Below are 24,461 nucleotides of genomic sequence, written 5' to 3'. Positions count from 1 at the left end.
GTAAGGTGTTTGTAACATTTATATTTCTAGTCATTTAGACCAGATCCGTGCTATCATCAGGGTTGTGGTTGTTCCTTATTATGGTTAGCAACAGATTGGGTTGAGTTGGATCACCCTTATCCAACCTGAATCCAATTAGGAAATGATCGATCTGATCCAATCTGATGGATCACTTACATAGTGAGTTGTGAGTTGAATTGTAATCAATTAGATTGAATAATTAAATATCTCGTTATTTTGTACATAATTCAACACTCCCCCTCAAGTTGGAGCAAATATGTCAATCATGCCCAACTTGACTAGATTAGGATGGAACAATTTTCCAGACAATCCGTTAGTGAAGATATCAGCAACTTGATCGGTAGACTTCATTAAGGGAACAAATCAACCCTTCTTCCAACTCCTTAATGAAATGCCTGTCCACTTCAACATGCTTGGTGCGATCATGCTATACAGGGTTGTGTGCAATGCTGATTGCAGCTTTGTTGTAAAAGTACAACATCATACGAAGATGAACAGGAACATCAAGGTCTTGTAACAAGCCTTCCAGCCAAAGTAACTCACAAATGCCTTGTGCTATAGCACGAAACTCTGCTTTAGCACTAGAATGAGCCACCACATTCTGCTACTTTCTGCGCCAAGTGACAAGATTGCCTCTTACAAAAGAACAATACCTAGAGATAGACTTCCGATCTACCAAACCAGCTTAGTCAGCATCGGTATATGCCTCTACCTGTGGGTGACCATGAGGAGACAGAAGAATGCGTTTTCCAGGAGCTGACTTTAATTAGTGAAGAATCTGAAGAACAACCTCCATATGAGAAGAATAGGGCTCATGCATGAACTGACTCACAGTACTCACAGCAACAGCAATGTCTGGATGTGTGTGTGAGAGATAAATCAGCTTCGCCATTAGTCTTTGGTATCGGCCTTTATCAACAGGTTCACCCTCCTTTTCGTTGAGACGGACAGTAGCCTCCATAGGAGTATTTGAAGGGTGACACCCTAACAAACCAGTTTCAGCCAATAAGTTTAGTACATACTTCCGTTGGGAGAGAAAGATGCCTTTAGAAGACATGGCAACCTCAATCCCAAGAAAGTACCGTAGTTTCCCTAGATCTTTAATCTCAAACTCCTACCCAATAAACTTCTTCAACTGGCTGATCTCATCTCCATCGTTGCCAGTAACCACAATGTCATCCACATAGGCTATAAGAACAGTGAGTTTTTTCTCAGCCCTCTTTATAAAAAGAGTGTGATCAGCATTACTCTGCTTATAGCCTACAGAAATCATGGCCTTGTGAAAACGACCAAACCATGCGCTAGGTGACTGCTTCAGCCTATAAAGTGCTCTCTTCAATTTGCACACTTTACCTTGATTACTGTCTCAAGAAAACCGTGGTGGAATATCCATGTACACCTCCTCACCAAGTTCTCCATTTAGGAAGGCATTCTTCACATCCAGCTGTTGTAGATCCCATCCAAGATTTATTACACAAGATAGCAAAACCCGAACTGTATTCAACTTTACAACAAGAGCAAAGGTCTCCCGGTAGTCAATCCCATATGTCTGAGTGAAGCCTTTTGCAACCAGACGTGCCTTATATCGATCCATAGTCCCATCAACCTTCTGTTTGATCACAAACACCCACTTACATCCCACTGGTTTTTTTCTTGGAGGAAGAGCTACAATATCCCAAGTGTTATTTTTTTTTTAAGGCTCTCATTTCTTCCAACATAGCTGCCTTTCACTTTTCATCTGCATAAGCTTCCTACCAATTTTTAGGAATAGAAATAGAAGAAAGAGAGGACACAAATGCATGAGAAGACGGAGAAAGAGAACTATAAGAAACAAAGCGAGAAATGGGATGCAGGTTGCATGTCCTAGTACCTTTGTGATGAGCAATAGGTAGTTCGGAAGGAGAGGTCTCACCAGGAGGAGGAGGATCTGGATCTTGAGCCTGCAATTGGATAGGTGTTGGTGCCATAGTGGATTGATGCTGCCTTCTTTTGGAGCATCTCTTTTGGTAGTTGATGACATTCGAGTTGTCAATTCTCTTCTGAAAGTCACTGATGGTTCTCTGGACTGGAGTCAACTCCCCCAGACTAGGAACATGACTATCATTATTTTCTACAAGCTCCCCCCTGTAAAGGAATCCCTTCGGAAGAAGGGGCAGCAGCCAAAGGAGGCTGGGCAGCCGCTATATTAGGCTAGGTAGCAGCCGAAGGAGATGGGGCAGCAGCCGAAGGAGATGGGGCAGCATCCAATGGAGGCTGGGCAGCAGCCGAAGGAGATGGGAGAGGAGGAACTTCAAGGGGAGGAAACACAAACACATCTTCACTAGAACTAGAATTCTCCCCCTGAAGATGTAATGATGGATAATAGGAAAGACTTTCATGAAAAACAACATCCATATTGATTAGAGTACGACGGGAAAGGGGATGGTAACACTTATAACCTTTCTGGGTTGGAGAGTAACCTAAAAAAACACACCGCAACCCACGAGGTTCAAGTTTGCCATGAGATTTCGTTTCTCTGGCATAGCACACACAACCAAACACTTTGGGAGGAACTACAAAGGTGGAATTCCCAGGTAAAAGTTCGGCCGGACTGCGGGAGTCAAGAACACGGGAAGGCAACCGATTAATGAGATAGGTTGCAGTGAGAGCAGCACCCCCCCAATATTGGGAGGGAACATGGCGTGAAAACATCAACACCCTGGCTACTTCCAACAAGTGTTGGTTCTTCCTTTCAGCCACACCATTTTGGGTTGGGGTATCGACACAACTAGTCTGGTGAATAATCCCATTGTCGGCAAAATACTTTTGAAATTGAGTTTCCTTATATTCTGTGCCATTATCACTTTTCAAAACCTTGAGAGTATCTTGGAATTGAGTTTGGACCATTTTATGAAAATACTGAAAACAGGAAAAAACTTGACTCTTGGTGTGCATAAGATAAACCCATGTATGTCTAGAATGACAATCAATAAACGAAACAATCCAATGATGACCAGAAAGGGAAGTTTTATGACTAGGGCGCCAAACATCATAATGCACCAATTGAAAAAGTGAAGAACTCCTTTTATTTGAAATTGAATAAGTTGAACGTGGCTGTTTGGCCAGAACACAAGCCTCACAAAAAAAATTGGTCTTATCACATGTTTTGACCAAAGTAGGAAGTAAAGATGCTAAAATCCCTAATGGAGGATGACCTAATCTAGAGTGCCACTGGTAAATTTCAGAAGAGACTAAGGAGTTCTGATGTGGAGATGGTAATGGGGGTGGAGTGAGATGACCATCATCAAGCAGGTACAAGCCGCCATGCATTTTACCCAATCCAATCATCTTCCTAGATGTCAGATCCTAAAAAACACAATGGGAAGGAAAAAAGTCACTTTGCAGTTAAGATCACGAGTAATACTACTAATGGAAAGAAGGTTAATAGTAAAAGTAGGAATATGCAAAACAAAAGACAAAGGAAGGGAGGAAGTGCAGTTGATGATTCCTTTTCCAGATATGGAGGATAGGGAACCATCAGCTACTTTGACCTTGTCTTTCCCAGAAGTGGGAGAATACCGATGGAATAGGCTAGAGGAACCGGTCATGTGATCCGTAGCCCCAGAATCTATGATCCAAGGATGGGAAGTTACAGAAGCACAATGACCACCAAATGGAATACCTGACCGGGCAAAGTGCGAACCTGAAGGAGCAGAAGAGGTGGCAGGAGCTGATGTAGTAGTGGCAGCAGCAACGGAAGACCTTAGCACTCGTAGGGAAACCTGTAGATCATCTTGGGATAGACCAATGTCAGTAGCTGGGGCTGTAGGAATAGATTCAAAGTGGTTCGCCTTATTTTTTGTCTTCTTCTTGGCAGCCCGTGTTGCCTCAAAGTCAGCTGGTTTCCCATGAAGCTTCCAGCACTTCTCTTTGGTGTGGTAAGGCTTGTGACAATGCTCACAAGTAACAGTCCCTGTAGTAGAATCACCAAGAGAAACATGTCCGACAGGTGCAGGGCTAGCCTGGGTAGCAGTTTGGAGGGCTGATCTGTCAGTAATAGGAGGGTGGAGCATAGCAGCCTGACGGTTCTCTTCAAAGGAGACCAAAGCATAGGATTGTTCAAGTGTGGGAGAAGGGGAATGACTCAACACTTGAACACGAATCTGGTCATACTCTATGTTCAAACCAGCCATAAAATCGTACACCCTGGTTTTGTCCAGATGCTTCTTATATGCAGTGATATCAGCACCTGTAGTGGGATGGTAATCAAAAAACTGGTCCAATTTGCTGCCAGAGACTGCACAAAGTAGCATAATACTTGGAGACAGATAACTCCCCCTGAGTAGTATTATTGGCCTTCTTCTGGAGTTCATACACCTGTACATCATGACCGAGCTGTCCATATGTCTCCTTGCAAGCAAACCAGATCTGATGGGCTGTATCAAGGAGAAGAAAACCATTGGCAAGGTCTGATTGCATTGAGCGAATCAAAGAGGACATAATTATACCATTGTTGGAGATCCATCTGGTCAAGAGAGGGCCAGGGGCAGTTGGCATAGCAATAGTACCATCAATATGGCCAGTAAGCCCGTGGCCAACAATAGCAAAGTATGCCGAGCGAGATCAGATCAAATAATTGCTCCCATCCAGTTTGATAGGATTAGGGAGGAGATCACGGTTGTCATTCCTACCAAGCCCATCAGCAGCAGAAGTGCCAGTAGAGACTTTAGAGTCTCCTAAAATGCAGCAGAGAAACCCAAATCGCAGAGAAGGGCTCTGGTGATGAGAAACCCAAGAATTCCTTCAAATTAAGGGCTTAAAATTGGGGGAGAATCCCCTTTCAATGGGAGAATATATGTCTCCAAAAATCAGCAGCAATAGACAAGTGTAACCCCTAGATCGATATTGTCAGGGTTTTGAAAAAAACCCTGTTTGGCTGAAATCGATGTAGGGAAGAATGGGCCCAAAAACTGAATTGTTGAAGCTCAAATTGAAGTCGAGTGTGCCTTTCTAAGTAGAGAACCAGCCTTCAAAAAATCAGAACTACTAGAAGTCACCAACTTCTTGATCGATAATTGTCAGGGTTTTGACAAAAAAAACCCTGTTTTTGTGAAAAATCAATCTTAGGAGGTCTTGAATGCAATTGGAGATAGGAACTGAATCAGAGGAGAGAGCCTGCTGCAGTTCTTGGTCTTCAAAGAGGAGGATTGGTCCCTTGGGAGCAATCCCAAAAAAAACCTGAAGTTCCAAAGATCGCAGACAGGTAACTTTGTCCCTATTGATCAAAAAATTGCAGCATGGAAAGAGGTAATTGAGGGCTGCAACTGGATCTGTAGATCACCTCATCAGTGCTGCCCTAGTGGGAGAATGGAAACAAGGGGATCAAGACAGAAGAAGAAGAAGAAGAAGAAGAGAAGAAGAAAAAATTGAGATTGAAGGGGAGAAAAAAAAATCAAGAGTGGAGGGAGGGGAAGGTCCCTAATTCATAACCTGCTCTGATGCCATGTTGAGAGATTTTAGAATTAGAGAATAATGCTTCGGTGGTCTAAGGTAGACCCTAAGCCATATATTTATATTAAGAGATAGAAAATACATGGACAGAATTGTCCTTAACATAGCCGACATGGCTGTACTTGAAATAAATATAGGAAAAAGACCAGAATTCTGGTGTACATAATTCAATAGCTTTGCTATTTATAGGGTTCAGATGATAGAACAGTGTAGGATTTCCCAGACGATAGACCGTTGTGGGGATTCCCTTGCTTGATAGGTGGTCTCTTGGGTAGCACGCCTGTCAGAGGGTCATGAGAATGGTGTGACTCTCTTCAGTTAGGGTTTGCCTAATTGGTTGGTTACCCCTCGGGTTTGGTTAACCTGGGAGCTTAGTTGCTTGTTGGGCAAGTTATGAGCTGCTGAGGTGGTGACCGAATGGCCTGGATGTGGAAGCTGCATATGCAGTGACAATGAGGTCCATTTGGCATGACAGGTTGAATGGGATGAGCTGAAGTCTGACCTTATGGGCCAACCTGAAGTAAGATACCGTTCTTTACTAGCCCTCGGGTGGACCTAATAGACCAGGACGAGCTGAAGTCCGACCTTATGGGCTGACCTGAGTGGAGATACCGTTCTAGACTAGCCCTCGGGCCGACCTTAAATATCGGGATGAGCCAAAGTCCGACCTGAGTTATCATCTTATAGTTTAGTAATAATTTGGTTCATCAGAAGGTATGAAATTTGGTTGACATTTCATCTTTGGCTTTTTTGTGGTAATTTCATTTTTACCGCTGAATATACAAGGATAAAAGTCCTAACATGGTGGACCATATAGGGAGCTAGAATCTAAAACCTGACACGTCGCTAATCTCAAAGAGGACCAAAGATTCTGATGTAGCATCCGAGAGGGATTCTTGCAGGATCAATTTTGGAGGACAACTAGATTAAGATTAGGTTGTGTAGGACCAAAGGAGGATAGAAGGGTTGCTAGCTAGGGAAGATGAAGAGTCACCTAGCCACGGTTTGAGTTTAAGGTTGTTTGAGTTTAAGGCGGTTTGAGTTTAAGGTGATAGATGAAGTTGAAATTAAGAGAAAGAAGGTAAATAGAAAATAAAAGATAGCTTTGGGTGCTAGAGATACACTAGAGCCCACCTTAGGAGTCTACCTAGGTCCACCAAAAGAGATCCACTTTTGGATGTATTTGTTGAGATCAACAGCCACTTGAGATCCATAAGTAAATTTCTCAAAAGAGAATTGTTTTTTTTTTTGTTTTTTCAATTCATGGTTGCCAAGAAAGCTCTCATGATTTTACTTATTTAGCCGAGGCATGGAGGCTAATGCCTCTTGGAACTTACAAAAAAGTAATAAAGAGACCTTTGGGATTCCAAGACAAGGAAATTCCCTACAAGTCAGAATGATGAAAACTAAGCAAAACTTTAAAGATTAACACTAGACTCTAGTCAAAATTAAGTGACTTAACTAATAGTCTAGGAATAGGAAAAGGCTTAAATATGCCTTGGAATACAAAAAGTCAAAATACTAGAAACTAGGAAAATTAAATAGACATTTTGCTGGGATTGAAAAGGTCACTGCTGGGATTAACCAGCAAATACCCACACAACCCTGACCAGGCTTGCTGGCCATGGGCCTGGGCTGGGGCTAGGCCTACTGTTGGCTGGATTAGCTTGGGATGATGGTTCTCCTGCATCAGATTCTCTCTGCGTAACTCAAAAGGCCAGACCGTGTTGAGATGCCTCTCAACACGGATCATGAAGGAAGAAGCCTTTGACTATATGTATATACGGATAAGTACAATACATATTTTTTGGGGAGTTGATAAAAACAAAAGGGAAAATGATTAAAAGGCATCTCTAACCCACCTGAAAAAGTAATTAGTCTTCAAGAATTATAGACCTAATCTATATATGTAATGTTAGTATAATATAGGTACTGCATAAGTGTAATCCAACAACAACAACAAACTTAGCCTAGGTACTGCATAAGTAGATGTGATATTAATTGGTTCGGACCATGCTTGGATTGGATTGAGGAAACATCGAATATGCTCTGATTACTAACTGGATCAGTTTTAGTAATATTGGATCATGATTGGATGGAATGATTGCCTTATGAATTTGCCATAATCGAATTGGATCAGATCTGATCAGATCTGATCAGATCAAGATCCGATCCTTTGACTGCCCTAGTGTTTGTAGTTGTTTCTTGAACTGTATTTTGGTAGAATTTTGTTTTGTGGGTTTGTAAGTTAATGATCTGCTGTATTGTTCAAATGGTTGTAGTTGTTTGACTACTTGGTTTTCATTCATCAGTTCACTACTATCTTTGGTTTTTTAAATTATAGTTATATATTGATACGTGCAAGATAATTTGAAAGAGAAAATAAAATAAAAGAGAAATTATAGGGAGAGAAATAGAGGAAGAGAGATAAATTTGGGGCTTTACAGACGAAGACGCGGGACGTCCTGGCACAATTAGGAGGCTGCCAATCCTCTTCTCACGGTAACTCTTAAGAGGTAATTTAGGGGATAATAATCTACCAGCCTTTTCATTTATAATCACTATTAAATAGGGCTGAATAGCCGTTACATAACTTACAACTCATGACTCCTCCCACATCTGAATAACTAACCCACTAACACTGATAGTTATCCTAACTAACTCACACTCAATATTAACTCACGCACATCACAAATATAATAATTAATAAATATAAAATAATAGTTAATATATATAAATAACCATATAATTAGGTATGTAACATATATATTAGTACTATTGCTGTTTTGGTTGTCGTTTTTACTGTTCTGCTGCATCGCTAATTCGATGCCTTTTGGGACCAATAAACCATATGGTGGCAAGATTGTTTCTGGTTTTTGTTTGCTTTGCATATTCTATGCATTAAGAGGGAAAGAAATCTCATTTGGTTTCTTCATTGTATTTTTGGTTCAATGATGCAGATCAGCTTAGTTGGCCAACTTCATCTTCTTTCTTCAACTGTAACAACACTAGCAGTGCCATCACCTTCATTAATGGCTACTTTGGCCCGTAAGCTTGTTTGCTTTTTTTTTTTTTATTTTTAATTTTTTTTAATTTGAGTTTCTGTATAAATTTTGTTTGCAGTTTCAATAATTTGTTTTGAAAGATATTATATAATTAAACTGTGTGGTTCTATGTGAAGGTGGGGGGAACCATCCTGCTGCAGCTGTTCCACTGGTTGCTTTAGGAACTCAAAATGGAATAATTGACGTGATTGATGTTTCTGCCAATGCTGTAGCAGCTAGCTTTTCTGTACATAATAGCACTGTTAGAGGATTGAGATGGCTGGGAAATTCTCAGCTGGTTTCATTCTCGTATACTCAGGTATTTCTTGTCAGAGATGAAATCTTATCTATCATTTTTATTTTCCTTTCCTTTTATAACTTGGTAAAGAACAAAGAACCAATCAACCAAACAAAGAAGAAGATGTGAACAAGGAGAGAACAGAGAAGAGAATACGATGGAGAATAGAGGAGATTCTGAACCCAGCGACAGTGTCAGAGAGATGACTCTATCGCTGGCAGCATCCTTTATTTATAATGGGAAATATATATTACAATAAGATTAGGAAAGCTAGAAAGAAAAGCACTAGAAAGTAAATGATGTATCTCGGCTGTCCAAAACCGGCTGCAGGTGTAGGGATTCTTCCCTACACCAGCAGTAGGATAGGTGTAGGGATTCCCCCTACACCAGCATAAATCGTGGGATTAGGTCTAGGTCTTTATTTAGACTTTGTTTGCTGAAGTTGTAGTCCTAATTGGGATTCCTAGTTTAGTTTTGAATCCTAGTTGGGAATTCTAGTTCTATTTTGAGTCCCAGTTGAGTTTGATTTTTATTTCTTTGTTCAGCCATTGAAGCTATAAATATAGTTGTAACTTGTAATTGCTCAAGAGAGCCCACGATTTGAAGTAAAAAAGATATTGCTTTTAGCATCAGAATGTCCTGAGATAGGCTGTGAGTGTGAGATGCCCAGGCTGAGAGAGCCATTCTATTCCTCATCCCCCTTCTATCGATTTCATCAACAAGACCCAAGTCTGTCTTAGCCGATCTCTAGAAGAACTATTCAAGTTGCTGGAAATTCTCTGCACGGCTCAAGAACATCTTCAACAGATCTTGTGTTTGCTTCAACCCTTCAAGAAGGCCATTCGATCACTGTTTGAAGAAGGATCAGACCACAGCATTGTTTGGAATCTGGTTTTCTCCATTGAAGACTTGAACTGCTTGTACTCCAAGCTATTGTTTCTGCCACTTCTGAACTTCAAGTTATCAAATCTTATTTTTGAGCACAGCTTTTTGTCATCATTTTCTCAGCTCATTCCAAATCTGATATGCGATTGGTGACTGGTTTTTCTGAAACCCTAAACTTTTAATTTTATCTTCTACCTTCTAATTTTGTGATCTAGCATATCTTTACATTAGGCCATCAGCATTGCCCCTAATTTGGAGAGTTAATCCCAACTGTTGGGACCTGCACTCGACCTAAGTTTCAGCCCCATCAGTTGGTTAATTTCAGATCTCTGTGGCACTTCTAATTTTTGTTTTACAAACCTTAATTGGTCTGCTGATATTGGTTTACTTGCTGCCTGGGTTTATTTCTGCTAGGGTTGACTACTTCTAGTCATAGTTGTCATGGTGGTTAGGCGACCCAAGGCGTTGGAGAGGGTCAAAATTAAAGGCGACAACAACTAGATGAACAAGCCGTCCAAGGTGCCCGGACGCTGAACGTCTAGGCGACGCCTTGACGACTATGTTTCTAGTTGGCTCTACATTAGTAAAGTATCCTAACTAGTAACAACTAACAAGACTAGCTACAAATAGGACTGTCTCACGATAGGGACACTCCTATTGTGAGTACTAGCACACAATCACACAACACATTACCGCCAGCACCAGGTGGTCCAATAGGGTCCACTACTGTAACACCTTTTTTGTTGTAGCGGTATCTATTGTTTCCTTTTTCAGTTTTAAGTTTTAACATTTGACTGGCTTCTTTTCCTTCTGCTTTGTCCCTTTGATTAATGCCTTGAACATTCTTTTTATGTTCGATAAAATTCTTTGTGCTATTGATATTTGAAGGAACAAAAAAAAAATTGATTTCTCATCACTTATAAAGCTCCACGTATGAAATTGCCTCAATGATTATTTTGCGTATATTTACTTATTTATAGGTTTCATTAATTTTTTTTATATTATTTCTTTAGTCATCAGTCATCATCATTTAATATGTTGAATACTATGGTGTTCAGGTGAACGAAAAAGCTGGAAGGTATACTAATACACTCGTTGTCACCTGTCTTAGAAGTGGACTTAATCTAACTTTTCGAGTCCAACAAAAGCCAGAACGTGCTCCAATAAGAGCTTTAAAGGCTTCTTCATCTGGAAGGTTGATTTGAATCCAAAACCAGGTTTTTCATATTATCAATTTGCTAGATCCATTTGCAATTAATATTATGTGATAATATCATTGTATGTACCCGCTCCTAAAATCCCAGGATATAAGTGGTCACATGACATTTGGAAGGCTACTTATTTTTCATTTCAGATTATGATTCTGTGCATAGTTGTCACGGTGTCTAGGAGACCCAAGGCGTTGGCGGGAGCTTGGAACCAAGGCGAAACCAATAAGGCGACCAAGGCACCTAAATGCCTAGGCGACACCTTGACAACTATTCTCTGTTTAGTTTATTTGATGATTTTCCTTCATCTGTGTCTGTTTTATATTTATCAATTATGCATTTGATGCAACCAGTTGGTCACCTATGGCCATGAAAAGTAGGTATGACACTGGTCTGGTGTACCTGTGGTCTTAGGTTAAAACATGGTTCAAGAACTTGGTTTTGGGCCAAGATCTCGGCGAGGTGGTGTAAATTTTTTGTTTTATTAACTCGATGGCTGGTTTCGGTAGGTTTTAGACCTAGTTTGGGCTTGAAACTTGGTACTCAACCTATTTTAGGCCATTTAAATACAATGGCATTATCAGATTTTGCAAAAACAAAATCCTAATAGGAGTTTCACTTCGGACCCTAGGTTGGTAAGCGACGACACACTAATAGGCCCTATACTACACATAATTTTATAATTGAAAGCAATCAAATCATACAGTTAATATAAAACAACTTAAATAAACATTACAAATGTAAAAGTGTACACAATACATCAATCTTAACATATTACATATATCTCTATCACAAACCACCCTAAAAAATCCTCAAAAATTAGGCCAAATGCACATTTCTCTGTCGAGTTCACCGAGATAGTCAATTTCTGGAGAGATCAACTGTCTCGATCAAGCTATGTACATTATAAATGTAAGTTTGGTCCAAATCTCGGTCGAACTTGTCACACCCTACTCCTTAACACCGGGCAGTGTGACTGGAAAACACCCTTGTATTCCACACCAACACCAGGATTAACTCTTTGTGGTGCCATAAACACCAACCCAACAGTACAAATATAATTAGAGTCTCTGTGGAAGCATATAATTAAATAATTATACCATCATAATATAAAATCTATTGAGGTGATATCATATAAGTAATTGAAGTTTATTCCATCAAGCAAGGTTATCAATATTATATTATGTATATAAAAGTCCAAATCATTTAAAGAAGATATAATCAATTAATTACAACCCAAGTTCAAATCAAATGTTCAAGTAACCAAAGGGCCTCAAGCCTGCTCTACACCACTCCGTAAGCACAAGCCTCGCACGGGCACTCAGGTCAGCGCTCCTCCTCACTGGGAGAACCCCAAACATCTAACCCAACGCCATAATGGTAACCAGGATCTGTCTCAACGAGATCCGTGAAACCTGCATCCACATCGAAAAAGAGAGAACCCTCAAGAGATGAGCTTCACTAAGCCCATTGAGCAATTAGATCATGCAAGCAAGCACAAACATATATAAATGATGATCAGTACATATGATGCATGAATGCATTGTTGATTTTCCATCTAACATCACAACTAAGTCCAGGTTAAGTACTACTGCAACACCATAGGTAGCATTCCTGACTTTAGTGTCATAAAGAAGATGACAATCCGACAATGACAAACGTAACTTGCACTGGAAGCCTGCGGTACAAGACTCCTCCCTGAGATTGTCCGCAAACCCCTTATGCAAGCCCGTCCTAGTGTTCAGTTTGAAGTCACGGTTGGCACCTGAACTTCTCTGCGGGATACACCTGTGGGCTTGCCTGACACCTTAACTGCTGTCGGTAAGGGTCATAGTACTGGGTACAACCACATCCTAGCCAACATACAACTATATGCATTATAGGGTATGCACATGCGCAGGCCAGAGGTCGAGTCCATAGTGCCGAAAGAAAGGTTGGCTCGACTACCCTCTCGCCCCCTGTAGCTTACACATACTCATACAAGAGTACAGCGAATGTGATACTGAGATAATGGTCGGCCGGTCACAAACCCATTTCCATCCTAATGCAACAGTTATCACTAATGCACAGTTACACTACATGACCGAATACTTAAATGATTCATGGCGATCTTAAGTCCGGTGCCCACTCACGGCACTTGGATCTCATTGCTCACATTCATCTCATAACCCTCATCGCATAGTACTCGTGATCACCATTCACATTCACATCTCATCACATAACCAATATCCACATTCTCGATTCCATCATAACAATTCAATCACAAGAATATTGCCTAAGTCTCTAGCATTCTATCATAACTAATCCTAGACTAACATCCATATAAAAGATAATCTAAGTAAGCATGCATAGTGAGTATAGCATCAAGACATGTTAGCATAACACATGCATGAATGGCATACATCTTTCATAAATGAGAAACATTCCCAAATTATAGTCAAGTATCTAATCCACTCACTATCGTCGTATGTATATAATCTTGGGTCCCGTGCATATGTACGCGCTTGCTGCTGGTGTAAGTTACCTTGAAGAGTCAAATTATAGGTGTACATTAGGTGAGAGAAGGTCTGGAAGTCAAACCCTAAGTCAAACTTCAAAGACAACAAAATTTGGTCTTTGCGGACTGTCCTTGTGGACTGTGGACCCATTGTCCTCAGGCTGCAGACTGTGCAGTCAGAACTCGGTTTTCCTGAATATTCCATTCTTGATGTAGGAGGAGCGGACGATGCTGCACAGTCCGCAAGCATTGACCGCTCAGGCCAGTTTTTTTATGTTTTTCAGCAAAGGCCCGAGCCAACATTGTTCCAATGCCATGGGGTCAGCAGGGGATCGAATGTGGGGGGTATTTCTAACCTACGATGCTAATTATTATAGGATCTCAATCCAATTAAGGTTCTATAAGGGAAATGGAGTTCTAGGTCAAGAATGCTCAAATTGAAGATCCTTTTCATGGTAGCTGAGTGGTAGGGCTGGGAATTAACTAATTAGAGTCAGCAATTGTTGTCTCTAGCACCCAATTGAAGGATTAAATAGAGTAGAGCAAAAAGCCCTATGGTCTGAGCATGAATTGAACAGCTACCACCTAAAATCTAGAAGGAATTGCATAGAATTTAAGTAGAATGGATAGCTTATAGTGGAAGTTAGATTAGAAGTTTAGAACAGCAGTAGGGGGGCTTCTAAGCTGGAAATGGATTGAACTACTCCTCTTCCACGAGCTCCAAGGTAGAGTATGAGATCCTAATTGGTTGGAGTGGAGGTGAGGCTCAAGAACAGCTGAAATGAAGTTGGGACAGCAATGGGCCTCTTCCTCCTCCTCCTTATTCTTTTCTTCTCCTTCCTCCTCTCTTCTTTCTTTCTTGCTATCCACGTTTTCCCCTCTCCCTTAGGTTGAAGAATGAGTTGAACTGAAGTGGAGGCTAGGGTTTTACCAATTATGGACAAGGATGCTAAGGGCTGTTTGGCTAGGATAGGGTTTTATGCCTAGAAAGTGTTTAAAACACATATGAGTCCAAATAGGTATTAGTTTAGGAGTATGGATGATTAGGATAGGTCAATTAGACCTAAATTGATTTGGGAGTGTGAGGTGTCAGCCCCCAGGTCAAAGGATGAGGTGTCCTTAGTCAAAGATCTGATTTCTGGGCATTTTTAGCTTCTGCGGACATGATCCGCAGAGGGCATATCATGCTGAATCCAACTCCAAATGCAATGGGGTTTTCTCTGGGGTCTTTGTACACGCAAGGGGGTATTAATGGGTGATGATGGCAGACATAAATTCCATAGAAAGTATGTATAAGTGTTGAATGTTCACAGATTACCCGTTGATCCGTGACCCGGACCTAGATACATTAAAGTGTCCAGGTTCATTATGCACATGTTGCACATGTGATTTGACTAGGATTTTATTTCCTTTATTGTAATGATCTCTGATTATAAATAAAGAGCCTATGGGCACATTGTTCACAAGCCATTATTCAAAGATTTCAACATGGCATTAGAGCCAATCCGAGAATATGGGATCTAAAAATTTCTTTCCTTTTTTGGTTTTTTTCTCTCTTCTCTCCATCGTGAAGTCACCCTAGCAGCAGCACCACCGCCAGTCTTCCTCCAGCACTCCACACCACCGCCAGCCCCTCACACCACCGCCAGCCTCCTACCAGCCCTCCGGCAGTCTTTTCCCACCTTTTTTTCACACCACCGCCTCGCTCCCGCGACTCTCTCTCTCTCTTTTTTTCTTGCGAGAGGACTTCCCGCCTCCTTGCGATCCTTTTAGACCCTCCCTTGGTGGTGAGTTGTCTCCCACCAAGGGCTCTTTTTTCCCTTAAAATTTTTCCCCTATGCAGCAAACAAATCTGCGCTTTTTTTCCCATTATTATTTATTTTCTGACCAGTCACCATGCTTGACAACTCTGACGTTACGTCTGCTTCCTATGGCCCTGACGGCACATCGCAGCGTGACTTTGTTCCTTTTCCAGCCAGTCCTATAAATTTAAATGGGGCCAATTACCTCCTGTGGTCTCGTTCATGCTTGTTTGCAATCGGTTCCCGTGGTCTCTCTGGCTACATCACTGGAACCTCTGTCAGGCCTGCTGAAACTGGTTCTGCCCAAGATCGGTGGGAGAATTTTAATTTTCTGGTTATGTCCTATTTGGTGAATTCCATGGAGCAAGAGATTGCCGGACGTTATCTTCTTGATTCGGCGGCCAAGATATGGAAAACAACCAAGGACACATATTCTCAAGTTGGGGATACCGCTCAGTCCTATGAACTTTGTCAAAAGATTCACTCTACCAAGCAGTTAAAGTTGTCCCTTTCACAATATTATAACACCATGTGTACTCTGTGGCAATAGTTGGAATTTTTGGGCACCTTTACTGCAACAAGTGCTGCTGGTGCAACGACTTACAGAAAATGGGAAGACAGTGTTCGTGTTTTTGAATTTTTGGCCGGGCTCAATATTGAATTTGATCCGATCCGGTCTAATATTATGAATCGTGATCCTCTACATACTCTTGAGCAGTTTTGCCGAGGACAGTCGACCTATAGCCATGGTTAATCCTGTCCCTCAGGAACGATTGGCTCTTATTTTGGGTTCACAGTCTTCTGCCCGTGGCAGTACTTCCCGTTCTGTCCCTAGTGATCAGCCATCTGGGGATCGTCCTCCTATTAAATGTGATCATTGTGGAAAGGAGTGGCATACAAAGAATCGTTGTTGCAAGCTACATGGTCGCCCTGCAGACACTCGGGGGCGGGGCAGGGGTGGTTCCAATCGGTCTATTGGCACACGTGCAAATCAGGCATCAACTGAAGAGCAACCTGCGCAATCTCTTTCTCAAGTTATGGCTGAACTCAATCATCTCAGGGATATGGTGACTCGTTTTGACACGTCTTTTTCGGCATCTACATCCTCTTCATTGGCTGCCTCTGCTGTTTCTGTGCCTTCTACTACTCCTGCCACTCCTTCTCCAGGTAGTTCATTTAGTGGGAACTGCTCCTCTATCATTCCCGATTCTTGGGTGATTGACTCTAGGGCAACCGACCATATGACAGGTTCTTCATCTCTTTTTTTCAAGTATTCTCCTTTATCTGGTCATATTAAAGTCCGTGTTGTTGACGGATCTCTTTCTTTCTATCTTGGGAAAGGGATCTGTACTGTGCACATCTTCTCTTTGCCTTTCCTCTGTCTTGCATGTTCCAAAATTCTCTGCTAATTTATTTCAATTAGTAGTATAACCAGAGATATAAATTGCATAGTGACTTTTTTTTCTAACCATTGCTTGTTTCAGGGCTTGGAGACGGGTCGTATGATTGCATGTGGTAAAGTGGTTGGTGGTCTTTATGTACTTGATGGTGTGCCGGCAGCCTTGACATCTCAATCTTCCTCTACTGAATATGATTCGGCAATTTTGGAGTTGAATAATTGGCATACACGTTTGGGCCATCCCCTTATAGGGGTTTTATCTGATCTTTTTCCTAGTTTGGTTAAACGATGTAGTAAATTTAATCTTTCTTGTGATGCTTGCATTTTAGCCAAGCAAACTAGGATGGTTTATCCTATTTCTGATAGTAGAAGTTTATGACCTTTTAATTTGATTCATTCTGACGTTTGGGGCCCTGCCAGGTGTGTTTCTACTTCTGGCTTTCGGTGGTTTGTCACCTTTGTTGATTGTTGTAGTCGGACCACTTGGGTCTACTTGATGCACAATAAGAGTGATGTTTTCCGCTGTTTTACCCTATTTCATAAGATGGTTCAGACCCAGTTCGATGCCAAGGTAAGAATTCTTCGGTCTGACAGTGGCAAAGAATACATGGATGGTGCCTTTCGTTCATACTTGGAAACTCATGGGATTATCCATCAGACCTCTTGTGTGGATACACCTGCTCAAAATGGGGTCGCTGAACGCAAGAACAGGCATTTACCTGAGATGGCTCGATCTCTGATGTTTGTTATGGTTGTTCCCCCTCGTTTCTGGGGTGATGCGGTCCTCACAGCCACTTATCTTATATATCGGCTTCCCTCAAGAGTCTTAGGAGGACGGGGGTTGGATGTTTTATTGGGCTCCTCGACTTTTGTTGTTTGGTTGTGTGTGGTGTTTGCCCGCAACCAACATGTTCATGGCAAGTTCGACCCAAAGGAACTTCGGTGCATTTTTCTTGGCTACTCGTCTACTCAGAAGGGCTACAAATGCTACCATCCTCCAACCAGAAAAATATTTGTTACCATGGATGTTGAGTTTCGTGAATCCGAGGCCTACTTTTCATTACCGGAACCTCTGCAGGGGGAGATGCCCAGTTCAGGGGGAGAAAGACTTGAAGAATTATTCTCAGGGGAAGTTTTTTCCTCCTCATGGACCATTGTCCAAAGAGACCACTACCACACTACCTACTCGATTAGCACTTGTTCCGAGACCTCCCACTCATTCTCCTGGTAAGCCTCCTTATGATCCCAGTCCGGATTTACCTATTGGTGTTCGGAAGCCAAAGCGGAGTTGTACTCAACATCCGATTTCTAATTTTGTATCTTACTACTCCCTTACTCCTTTCCATGCCTTTGTGTCTTCATTGTCCTTTGTTATTATTCCTAACAATTGGTAGGAAACAATAGCTGAGCAAAAATGGAAGGATGCGATGCATGAAGCAATGCATGCCTTAGAGAAAAATCAGACCTGGTATTTGATAATTCCTCCATCAGGAAAGAGACCCGTTGGCTGTAAATGGGTATTTGTTGTGAAACATAAATCTGGTGGTTTAGTTGAAAGGTATAAAGCAAGGTTGGTTGCCAAAAGTTCATTCAAACCCAAGGAATCGACTATCAAGAAACCTTTGCTCTTGTGGCAAAGATGAATACAACGAGAGTCATCATTTCCTGTGCCGTGAATCAAGGTTGGGATCTTCAACAACTTGATGTGAAAAATGCCTTCTTACATGGAGAGTTGGAAGATGTCTACATGGAGATACCTCCGGGTTTTGCCTCACCAAACACTCAGGGAAAGGTGTGCAAATTGAAGAAAGCCTTGTATGCCTTAAAACAGTCTCTCCGGGCCTGGTTCGGTTGTTTCCATAGAGCTATGGCTGCTAATGGATATCAGCAAATCAATCTGACCACACGCTATTTGTTAAAAGAGTGGGACAACATATCACTATTTTGATTGTCTATGTAGATGATATAGTGATCACTAGAAGTGATAAACAAGAAATTCAGCGGTTGAAGACCTATTTGAGTACCGAGATTGAGGTCAAGGACCTGGGCAGGTTGCGGGATTTCTTGGGAATAGAGGTTGCCTACTTTGCTAAAGGTATATCTCTTTCTCAGAGAAAGTGTACTCTCGATTTATTGAAGGACACTAGGATGCTTGGGGGGTAAACCTGCCGGTATACCTCTGGAACCTAACACACACTTGAAGAGTAAGGATGGTGACCCTATTGATAAGGGCAGTTATCAGAGGTTGGTTGGGAGATTGATATACTTGTCTCATACCCGACCAGATATTGCATTTGCAGTAAGAGTAATCAGCCAGTTTATGCATGATCCTCACTCTTCTTACTTAGAGGCAGCATACCGATTCCTAAGATACCTAAAGTCCTCTCCTGGTAAAGGAGTCCTATATTCCTCACATAGTCATCTCCGGGTAGAAGCTTATACTGATGCGGATTGGGCAGGCAGCCCTGATGATAGAAGGTCCACCTCTGGATATTGCACCTCTGTTGGAGGAAATTTGACTAGTTAGAGAAGCAAGAAGCAGGCAGTGGTTGCTCGGTCAAGTGCTGAAGCTGAGTTTAGAGCCATGGCATAAGGCATTTGCGAACTTCTTTGGCTCAAAGGACTTCTCCAAGATCTTGGATTGTCAGTTGACCTTCCAATGAGACTATTGCGACAGCAAGTCCGCAATCAGCATTGCCCATAATCTAGTCCAACATGATCGCACCAAACATGTTGAGATTGATCGACACTTCATCAAGAAAAAGCTGGATCAAGGGGTCATCTGTGTTTCATTTGTTCTAGTGATCAAGTGGCTGATACTCTTACTAAGGGAATTGGTAGTAAATTATTTTGTTCTATTGTTAGCAAGTTGGGCATGTTTGACATGTATGCACCAACTTGAGGGAGAGTGTTGAATGTTCACGGATTACCCGTTGATCCGTGACCCGGACCCGGATACATTAAAGTGTCCATGTTCATTATGCACATGTTGCACATGTGATTTGACGAGGATTTTATTTCCATTATTGTAATGATCTCTGATTATAAATAAAGAGGCTGTGGGCACATTGTTCACAAGCCATTGTTCAAGGATTTCAACAATAAGATAGAAGGAAAACGGGGCCTTATATTCTCATGCATCGATTATTGTTAACTACAATGTATAATATAATCAAGGGGTCTAAAGCTAGATGCTCACCTAGTCGAAGTCTTCTTCCAGACCTCCAAAGAATTTTCTCATCTCGATGCATACCTCGCAAAGGCACCAAGTGTCGATGTTACAAGACACTGGATGTTTTCTTCAGTACTCTTCACTTCTAGGGTTAGTGCTTGGAGGGAAGTCAGTGAATTCATGGTTAACGAACCTTCCCCATTTCTGATTGAGGAATCTCTCTTCAACAGGCTTTTCCGTTCTCGGGTCGATGATCTTGTGTTGGCTTAATCATCAGCTTGAATAGCTCGCTAGCGTAGGGAGCTTCCGAAGCTACGCTACTGTTAGAACTGTTAGAATCGTAGGGGTATTTTGGACCCTCTTTTTGTTTCTTTTATTTTTTCTGTTATATGGGCTTTAGTCCCACATTGCTTACTTGTATTTCTGTCCTCTATTCTCAAGGATATAAATAAAGAGCTTGGGGTGATCATTAATCATCCAAGCCTTACTCTAATTCTAAATCTGTTAACATGGCATAAGAGCAGGTTTTGAATTAGGGTCCTCTACCTTCTATTTTCAGCTCCTTCTTCCTCTTCTCTCTCTCTCTCGATCTCCTCTTCTCTTCTCTCTTTTCTTCTTTTGTTTTCTATGCTTCAATAGGGCAGCACTGATGAGGTGATCCATAGATCCAGCTGCTGCCCTTTCTCACCTCATTCCATGGTTCAATAAGTTTTTTCGATATCAACTACACCTTGGCTGCGATATTTGAAGCTTCACATATTTGATTGATTCCACCTCAACTGTAAGAAACCAATCTCCCTTATTGAAGATCAAGAACTGCAGCAGGTTCCTTTGTTGAATTTTTTTTTTCTATCTCAGATCTGCCTTGAAGACCTCTTAGATCAATTTCTCCAAAAACAGGGTTTTGAAATAAACCCTAACAAATATCGATCTAGGGGCTGCTGTCTTCTGTTGGGGTTGATATTTGGAGGGGTGCTCAGTCTCTTCTAGACCCACACTCGAGTCAAGTTTCAGCTCAATCCAGTGTTTTTTTTGCAAGTTTCTCTCCCTACATCGATCTCAACAAAATCAGAGTTTTTTTTCAAAACCCTGAAAAAATTGATCTCAGGGTTTTGAGCCTCTGTTGGTGCTGATTTTTTGAAGGTTGGTTCTCCAGTTATAAAGACATATCTGCCCCCAATTTGAGCCTCATCAATTCAGTTTTTGGGCCTATTCTTCACTATATCGATTTCAGCCTAACAGGGTTTTTTTCAAACCCTGAAAAAATCGATCTAGGGGCTACACTTGTCTGCTGCTGCTGATTTTTGGAGACACATCTTGTGACATTGAAAGGGGATTCTCCTCTAATTTTCAGCCTTTAATTGGAAGGATTTCTTGTGCTTCTTGTCACCACAGCGCTCCTTTGCAGTTTGGTTTTTTTGGCTGCATTATGGGTGACTATGAAGTCTCTACTGGCACCTTTGCTGCTGATGGGCTTGGTAGGAATGACAATCGTGATCTCCTCATGGTACTAAATCTCGTTTTGTTTTGGTGTTTCGGTCTGATCGAAATTTCGTCGAAATCTCGGTCGAAATATGGTATTTTTCTGTGGGTATAAAATGCAAAAAATGACCGAGATTTCCGAAAATTTTGAAACGAGATGACCGAAATTACCGAGATTTCCGAAACGAGATGACCAAAATTTCCAAAATTTCATCAAAATTTTCGAAATATTGCATTTTTTCATATCGGACTTGCGTTTTGTTTCGGACAGGTCGAGATACTCGAAATATTCGATATCTCGACCGAAATTTCACAAGTTTTAGTACTATGGATCTCCTCCCTAATCCTATCAAACTGGATGGGAGCAATTACTTGATCTGGTCCCGTTCGGCTTACTTTGCTATTGCTGGCTGTGTGCTTACTGGCCATATTGATGGTACTATCACCATGCCAACTGCTCCTGGCACTCTCTTGACCAGATGGATCTGCAACAATGGTATACTTATGTCCTATTTGATTGGCTCAATGCAATCTAACCTTGCCAGTGGTTTTCTTCTCCTTGATACAGCCCATCAGATTTGGTCTGCTTGCAAGGAGACATATAGCCAGCTTGGTAATGATGCACAGGTGTATGAACTTTAGAAGAAGTCCAATAATACTACTCAGGGGGAGTTATCTATCTCCAAATACTATGATACTTTGCGCAGTCTTTGGGAGCAATTGGACCATTTTATTGATTACCATCCCACTATAGCTGCTGATATCACTGCGTATAAGAATCATATGGACAAAACTAGGTGCTGAACATGGAGTATGACCAGATTCGTGTTCAAGTATTGGTCATTCCCCTTTTCCCACACTTGAACAATCATATGCTTTGGTTTACTCTGAAGAGAACCGTCAAGCTGCTATGCTTCATCCTCCTGTTACTGACAGATCAGCCCTGCAGTCTACTACCCAGGCTACCCCTGCACCTGTCGGACATGTTTCTCTTGGTGATTCTACTACAGGGACTTTTACTTGTGAGCATTCTTACAAGCCTTACCATACCAAGGAGAAGTGTTGGAAGCTTCATGGGAAACTAGCCGACTTTGAGGCTAAACGGGCTGCGAGGAAGATGACAAAAAATAAGGGAAACCACTCATCTGTTCCTACAACCCCGGCTACTGACATTGGTCTATCCCAGGATGATCTACACGCTTTCCTACGAGTGATAAGGTCTTCCGCTACTGTTGCCTCTACTACATCAGCTCCTGCCACCTCTTCTGCTCCTTCAGGTTCACACTTTGCTCGGTCGTGTATTTCTTTTGGTGGTAATTGTGCTTCTGAAGCTTCCCATCCTTGGATCATCGATTCTGGGGCTACGGATCACATGACCGGTTCCTCTAGCTTATTCCATCGGTATTCTCCCACTTCTGGGAAAGACAAGGTAAAAGTGGCGGATGGTTCCCTTTCCTCCATATCTGGAAAAGGAATCATCAACTGCACTTGCTCCCTTACTTTGTCTTCGGTTTTGCATATTCCTAATTTTACTACTAACCTTCTTTCAATTAGTAGTCTTACTCATGATCTTAACTGTAAAGTGACTTTTTTCCTTCCCATTATGTGTTTCAGGATCTTTCCTCTGGGAAGACGATTTGATTGGGTAAAGTACATGGTGGCTTGTACCTGCTTGATGATGGTCGTCTCACTCCACCCCGTTACCATCTCCACATCAGAACTCTTTAGTCTCTTCTGAAGTTTACCAGTGGCACTCTAGATTAGGTCATCCTCCATTAGGAATATTAGCATCTTTATTTCCTACTTAAGTCAAACTATGTGATAAGACCGATTTTTTTTGTGAGGCTTGTGTTCTGGCCAAACAGACACATTCTACTTATTTGATTTCCAATAAAAGGAGTTCTTCACTTTTTCAGTTGGTGCATTTTGATGTTTGGGGCCCTAGTCGTAAAGCTTCCCTTTCTGGTCATCGTTGGTTTGTTTCTTTTATTGATTGTCATTCTAGGCACACATGAGTTTATCTTATGCACACAAAGAGTCAAATTTTTTCCTGTTTTCAGCATTTCCATAAAATGATCTAAACTCAGTTCCAGGCTGATCTCAAGGTTTTGAGAAGTGATAATGGCACCGAGTATAAGGAAAACCAATTTCAGAAGTATTTGGCTGATAATGGGATTATTCACCAGACTAGTTGTGTCGATTCCCCAGCCTAAAATGGTGTGGCTAAAAGGAAGAACCGACATTTGTTGGAAGTGACCAAGGCGTTGATGTTTTTGCGCAATGTTCCCTCCCAATATTGGGGGGATGCTATCCTCATTGCAACCTATCTCATTAATTGGTTGTCTTCTCGTGTTCTTGACTCGCTCAGTTTAGCCAAAATTTTGCATGGGAATTTCACCTTTGTGGTTCCTCCCAAGGTGTTTGGTTGTGTGTGCTATGCCAGAGACACGAAATCTCATGGTAAACTTGATCCTCGTGGGTTGCGGTGTGTTTTTTGGGTTACTCTCCAACCTAGAAAGGTTATAAGTGTTACCATCCCCCTTCCCGTCGTATTCTGGTCAGTATGGATGTCATTTTTCATGAAAGTCTTTCCAACCATCCATCCCACATCTTCAGGGGGAGAATTCTGGATCTAGTGAAGATGTGTTTGTGCTTCCTTTCCTTGTGGCTCCTCCTCTCCCATGTACTTTGGAGTCTATTTTGGCTGCTGTCCAGCCTCCTTTGGAGCCTATTTGGCTACTCTTCAGCCTATTTAAGAGCCCACTTTGGCTGCTGCCCCTTCTTCCGTAGGTATCCCTTTACAAGGGGAGCATGTAGAAAATAATTATGGTCGTGTTCCTAGTCAGGGGTTGTTGACTCCAATCTAGAAAACCATCAGTGAATTTCAGAAGAGAATTGACAATTCGAATGTTTTCACCTACCAAAAGAGATGCTCCAAAACAGGACAGCATCAATCCACTGTGGCATAATTGCCGGCTCAGGATCTGGATCCTCGTCCTCCTCCTCCTGGTGAGACTTCTCCTTTCGAACTACCTATTGCTCATCGTAAAGGTACTAGGACTTGCACCTTGCATCCCATTTCTTGCTTTGTTTCTTGTAATTCTTTTTCTCTTTCTTTTTGTGCATTTGTGTCTTCTCTTTCTTCTGTTTCTATTTCTGTTCC

At 41.7% G+C, this 24,461-nt stretch overlaps 1 protein-coding gene across 4 annotated transcripts in view; it reads left to right on the top strand.

Annotated features, from left to right (window-relative positions):
- LOC122671651 (WD repeat-containing protein 11-like) overlaps positions 1-24,461 on the top strand; it is a 153,450-nt gene that overhangs the window by 22,436 nt on the left and 106,553 nt on the right. For all 4 annotated transcript variants that reach the window (XM_043869000.1, XM_043868999.1, XM_043869002.1 and 1 more), the window contains exons 3-5: positions 8,472-8,559; positions 8,693-8,874; positions 10,797-10,933. In XM_043869000.1, the coding sequence (XP_043724935.1) occupies positions 8,472-8,559; positions 8,693-8,874; positions 10,797-10,933 (407 nt within the window). The remainder of the gene's footprint in view (positions 1-8,471; positions 8,560-8,692; positions 8,875-10,796; positions 10,934-24,461) is intronic.

The sequence above is a fragment of the Telopea speciosissima genome, chromosome 8 (assembly GCF_018873765.1).
Source record: "Telopea speciosissima isolate NSW1024214 ecotype Mountain lineage chromosome 8, Tspe_v1, whole genome shotgun sequence".
NCBI lineage: Eukaryota > Viridiplantae > Streptophyta > Magnoliopsida > Proteales > Proteaceae > Telopea > Telopea speciosissima.
This window is presented reverse-complemented; position numbering and strand designations above follow the sequence as displayed.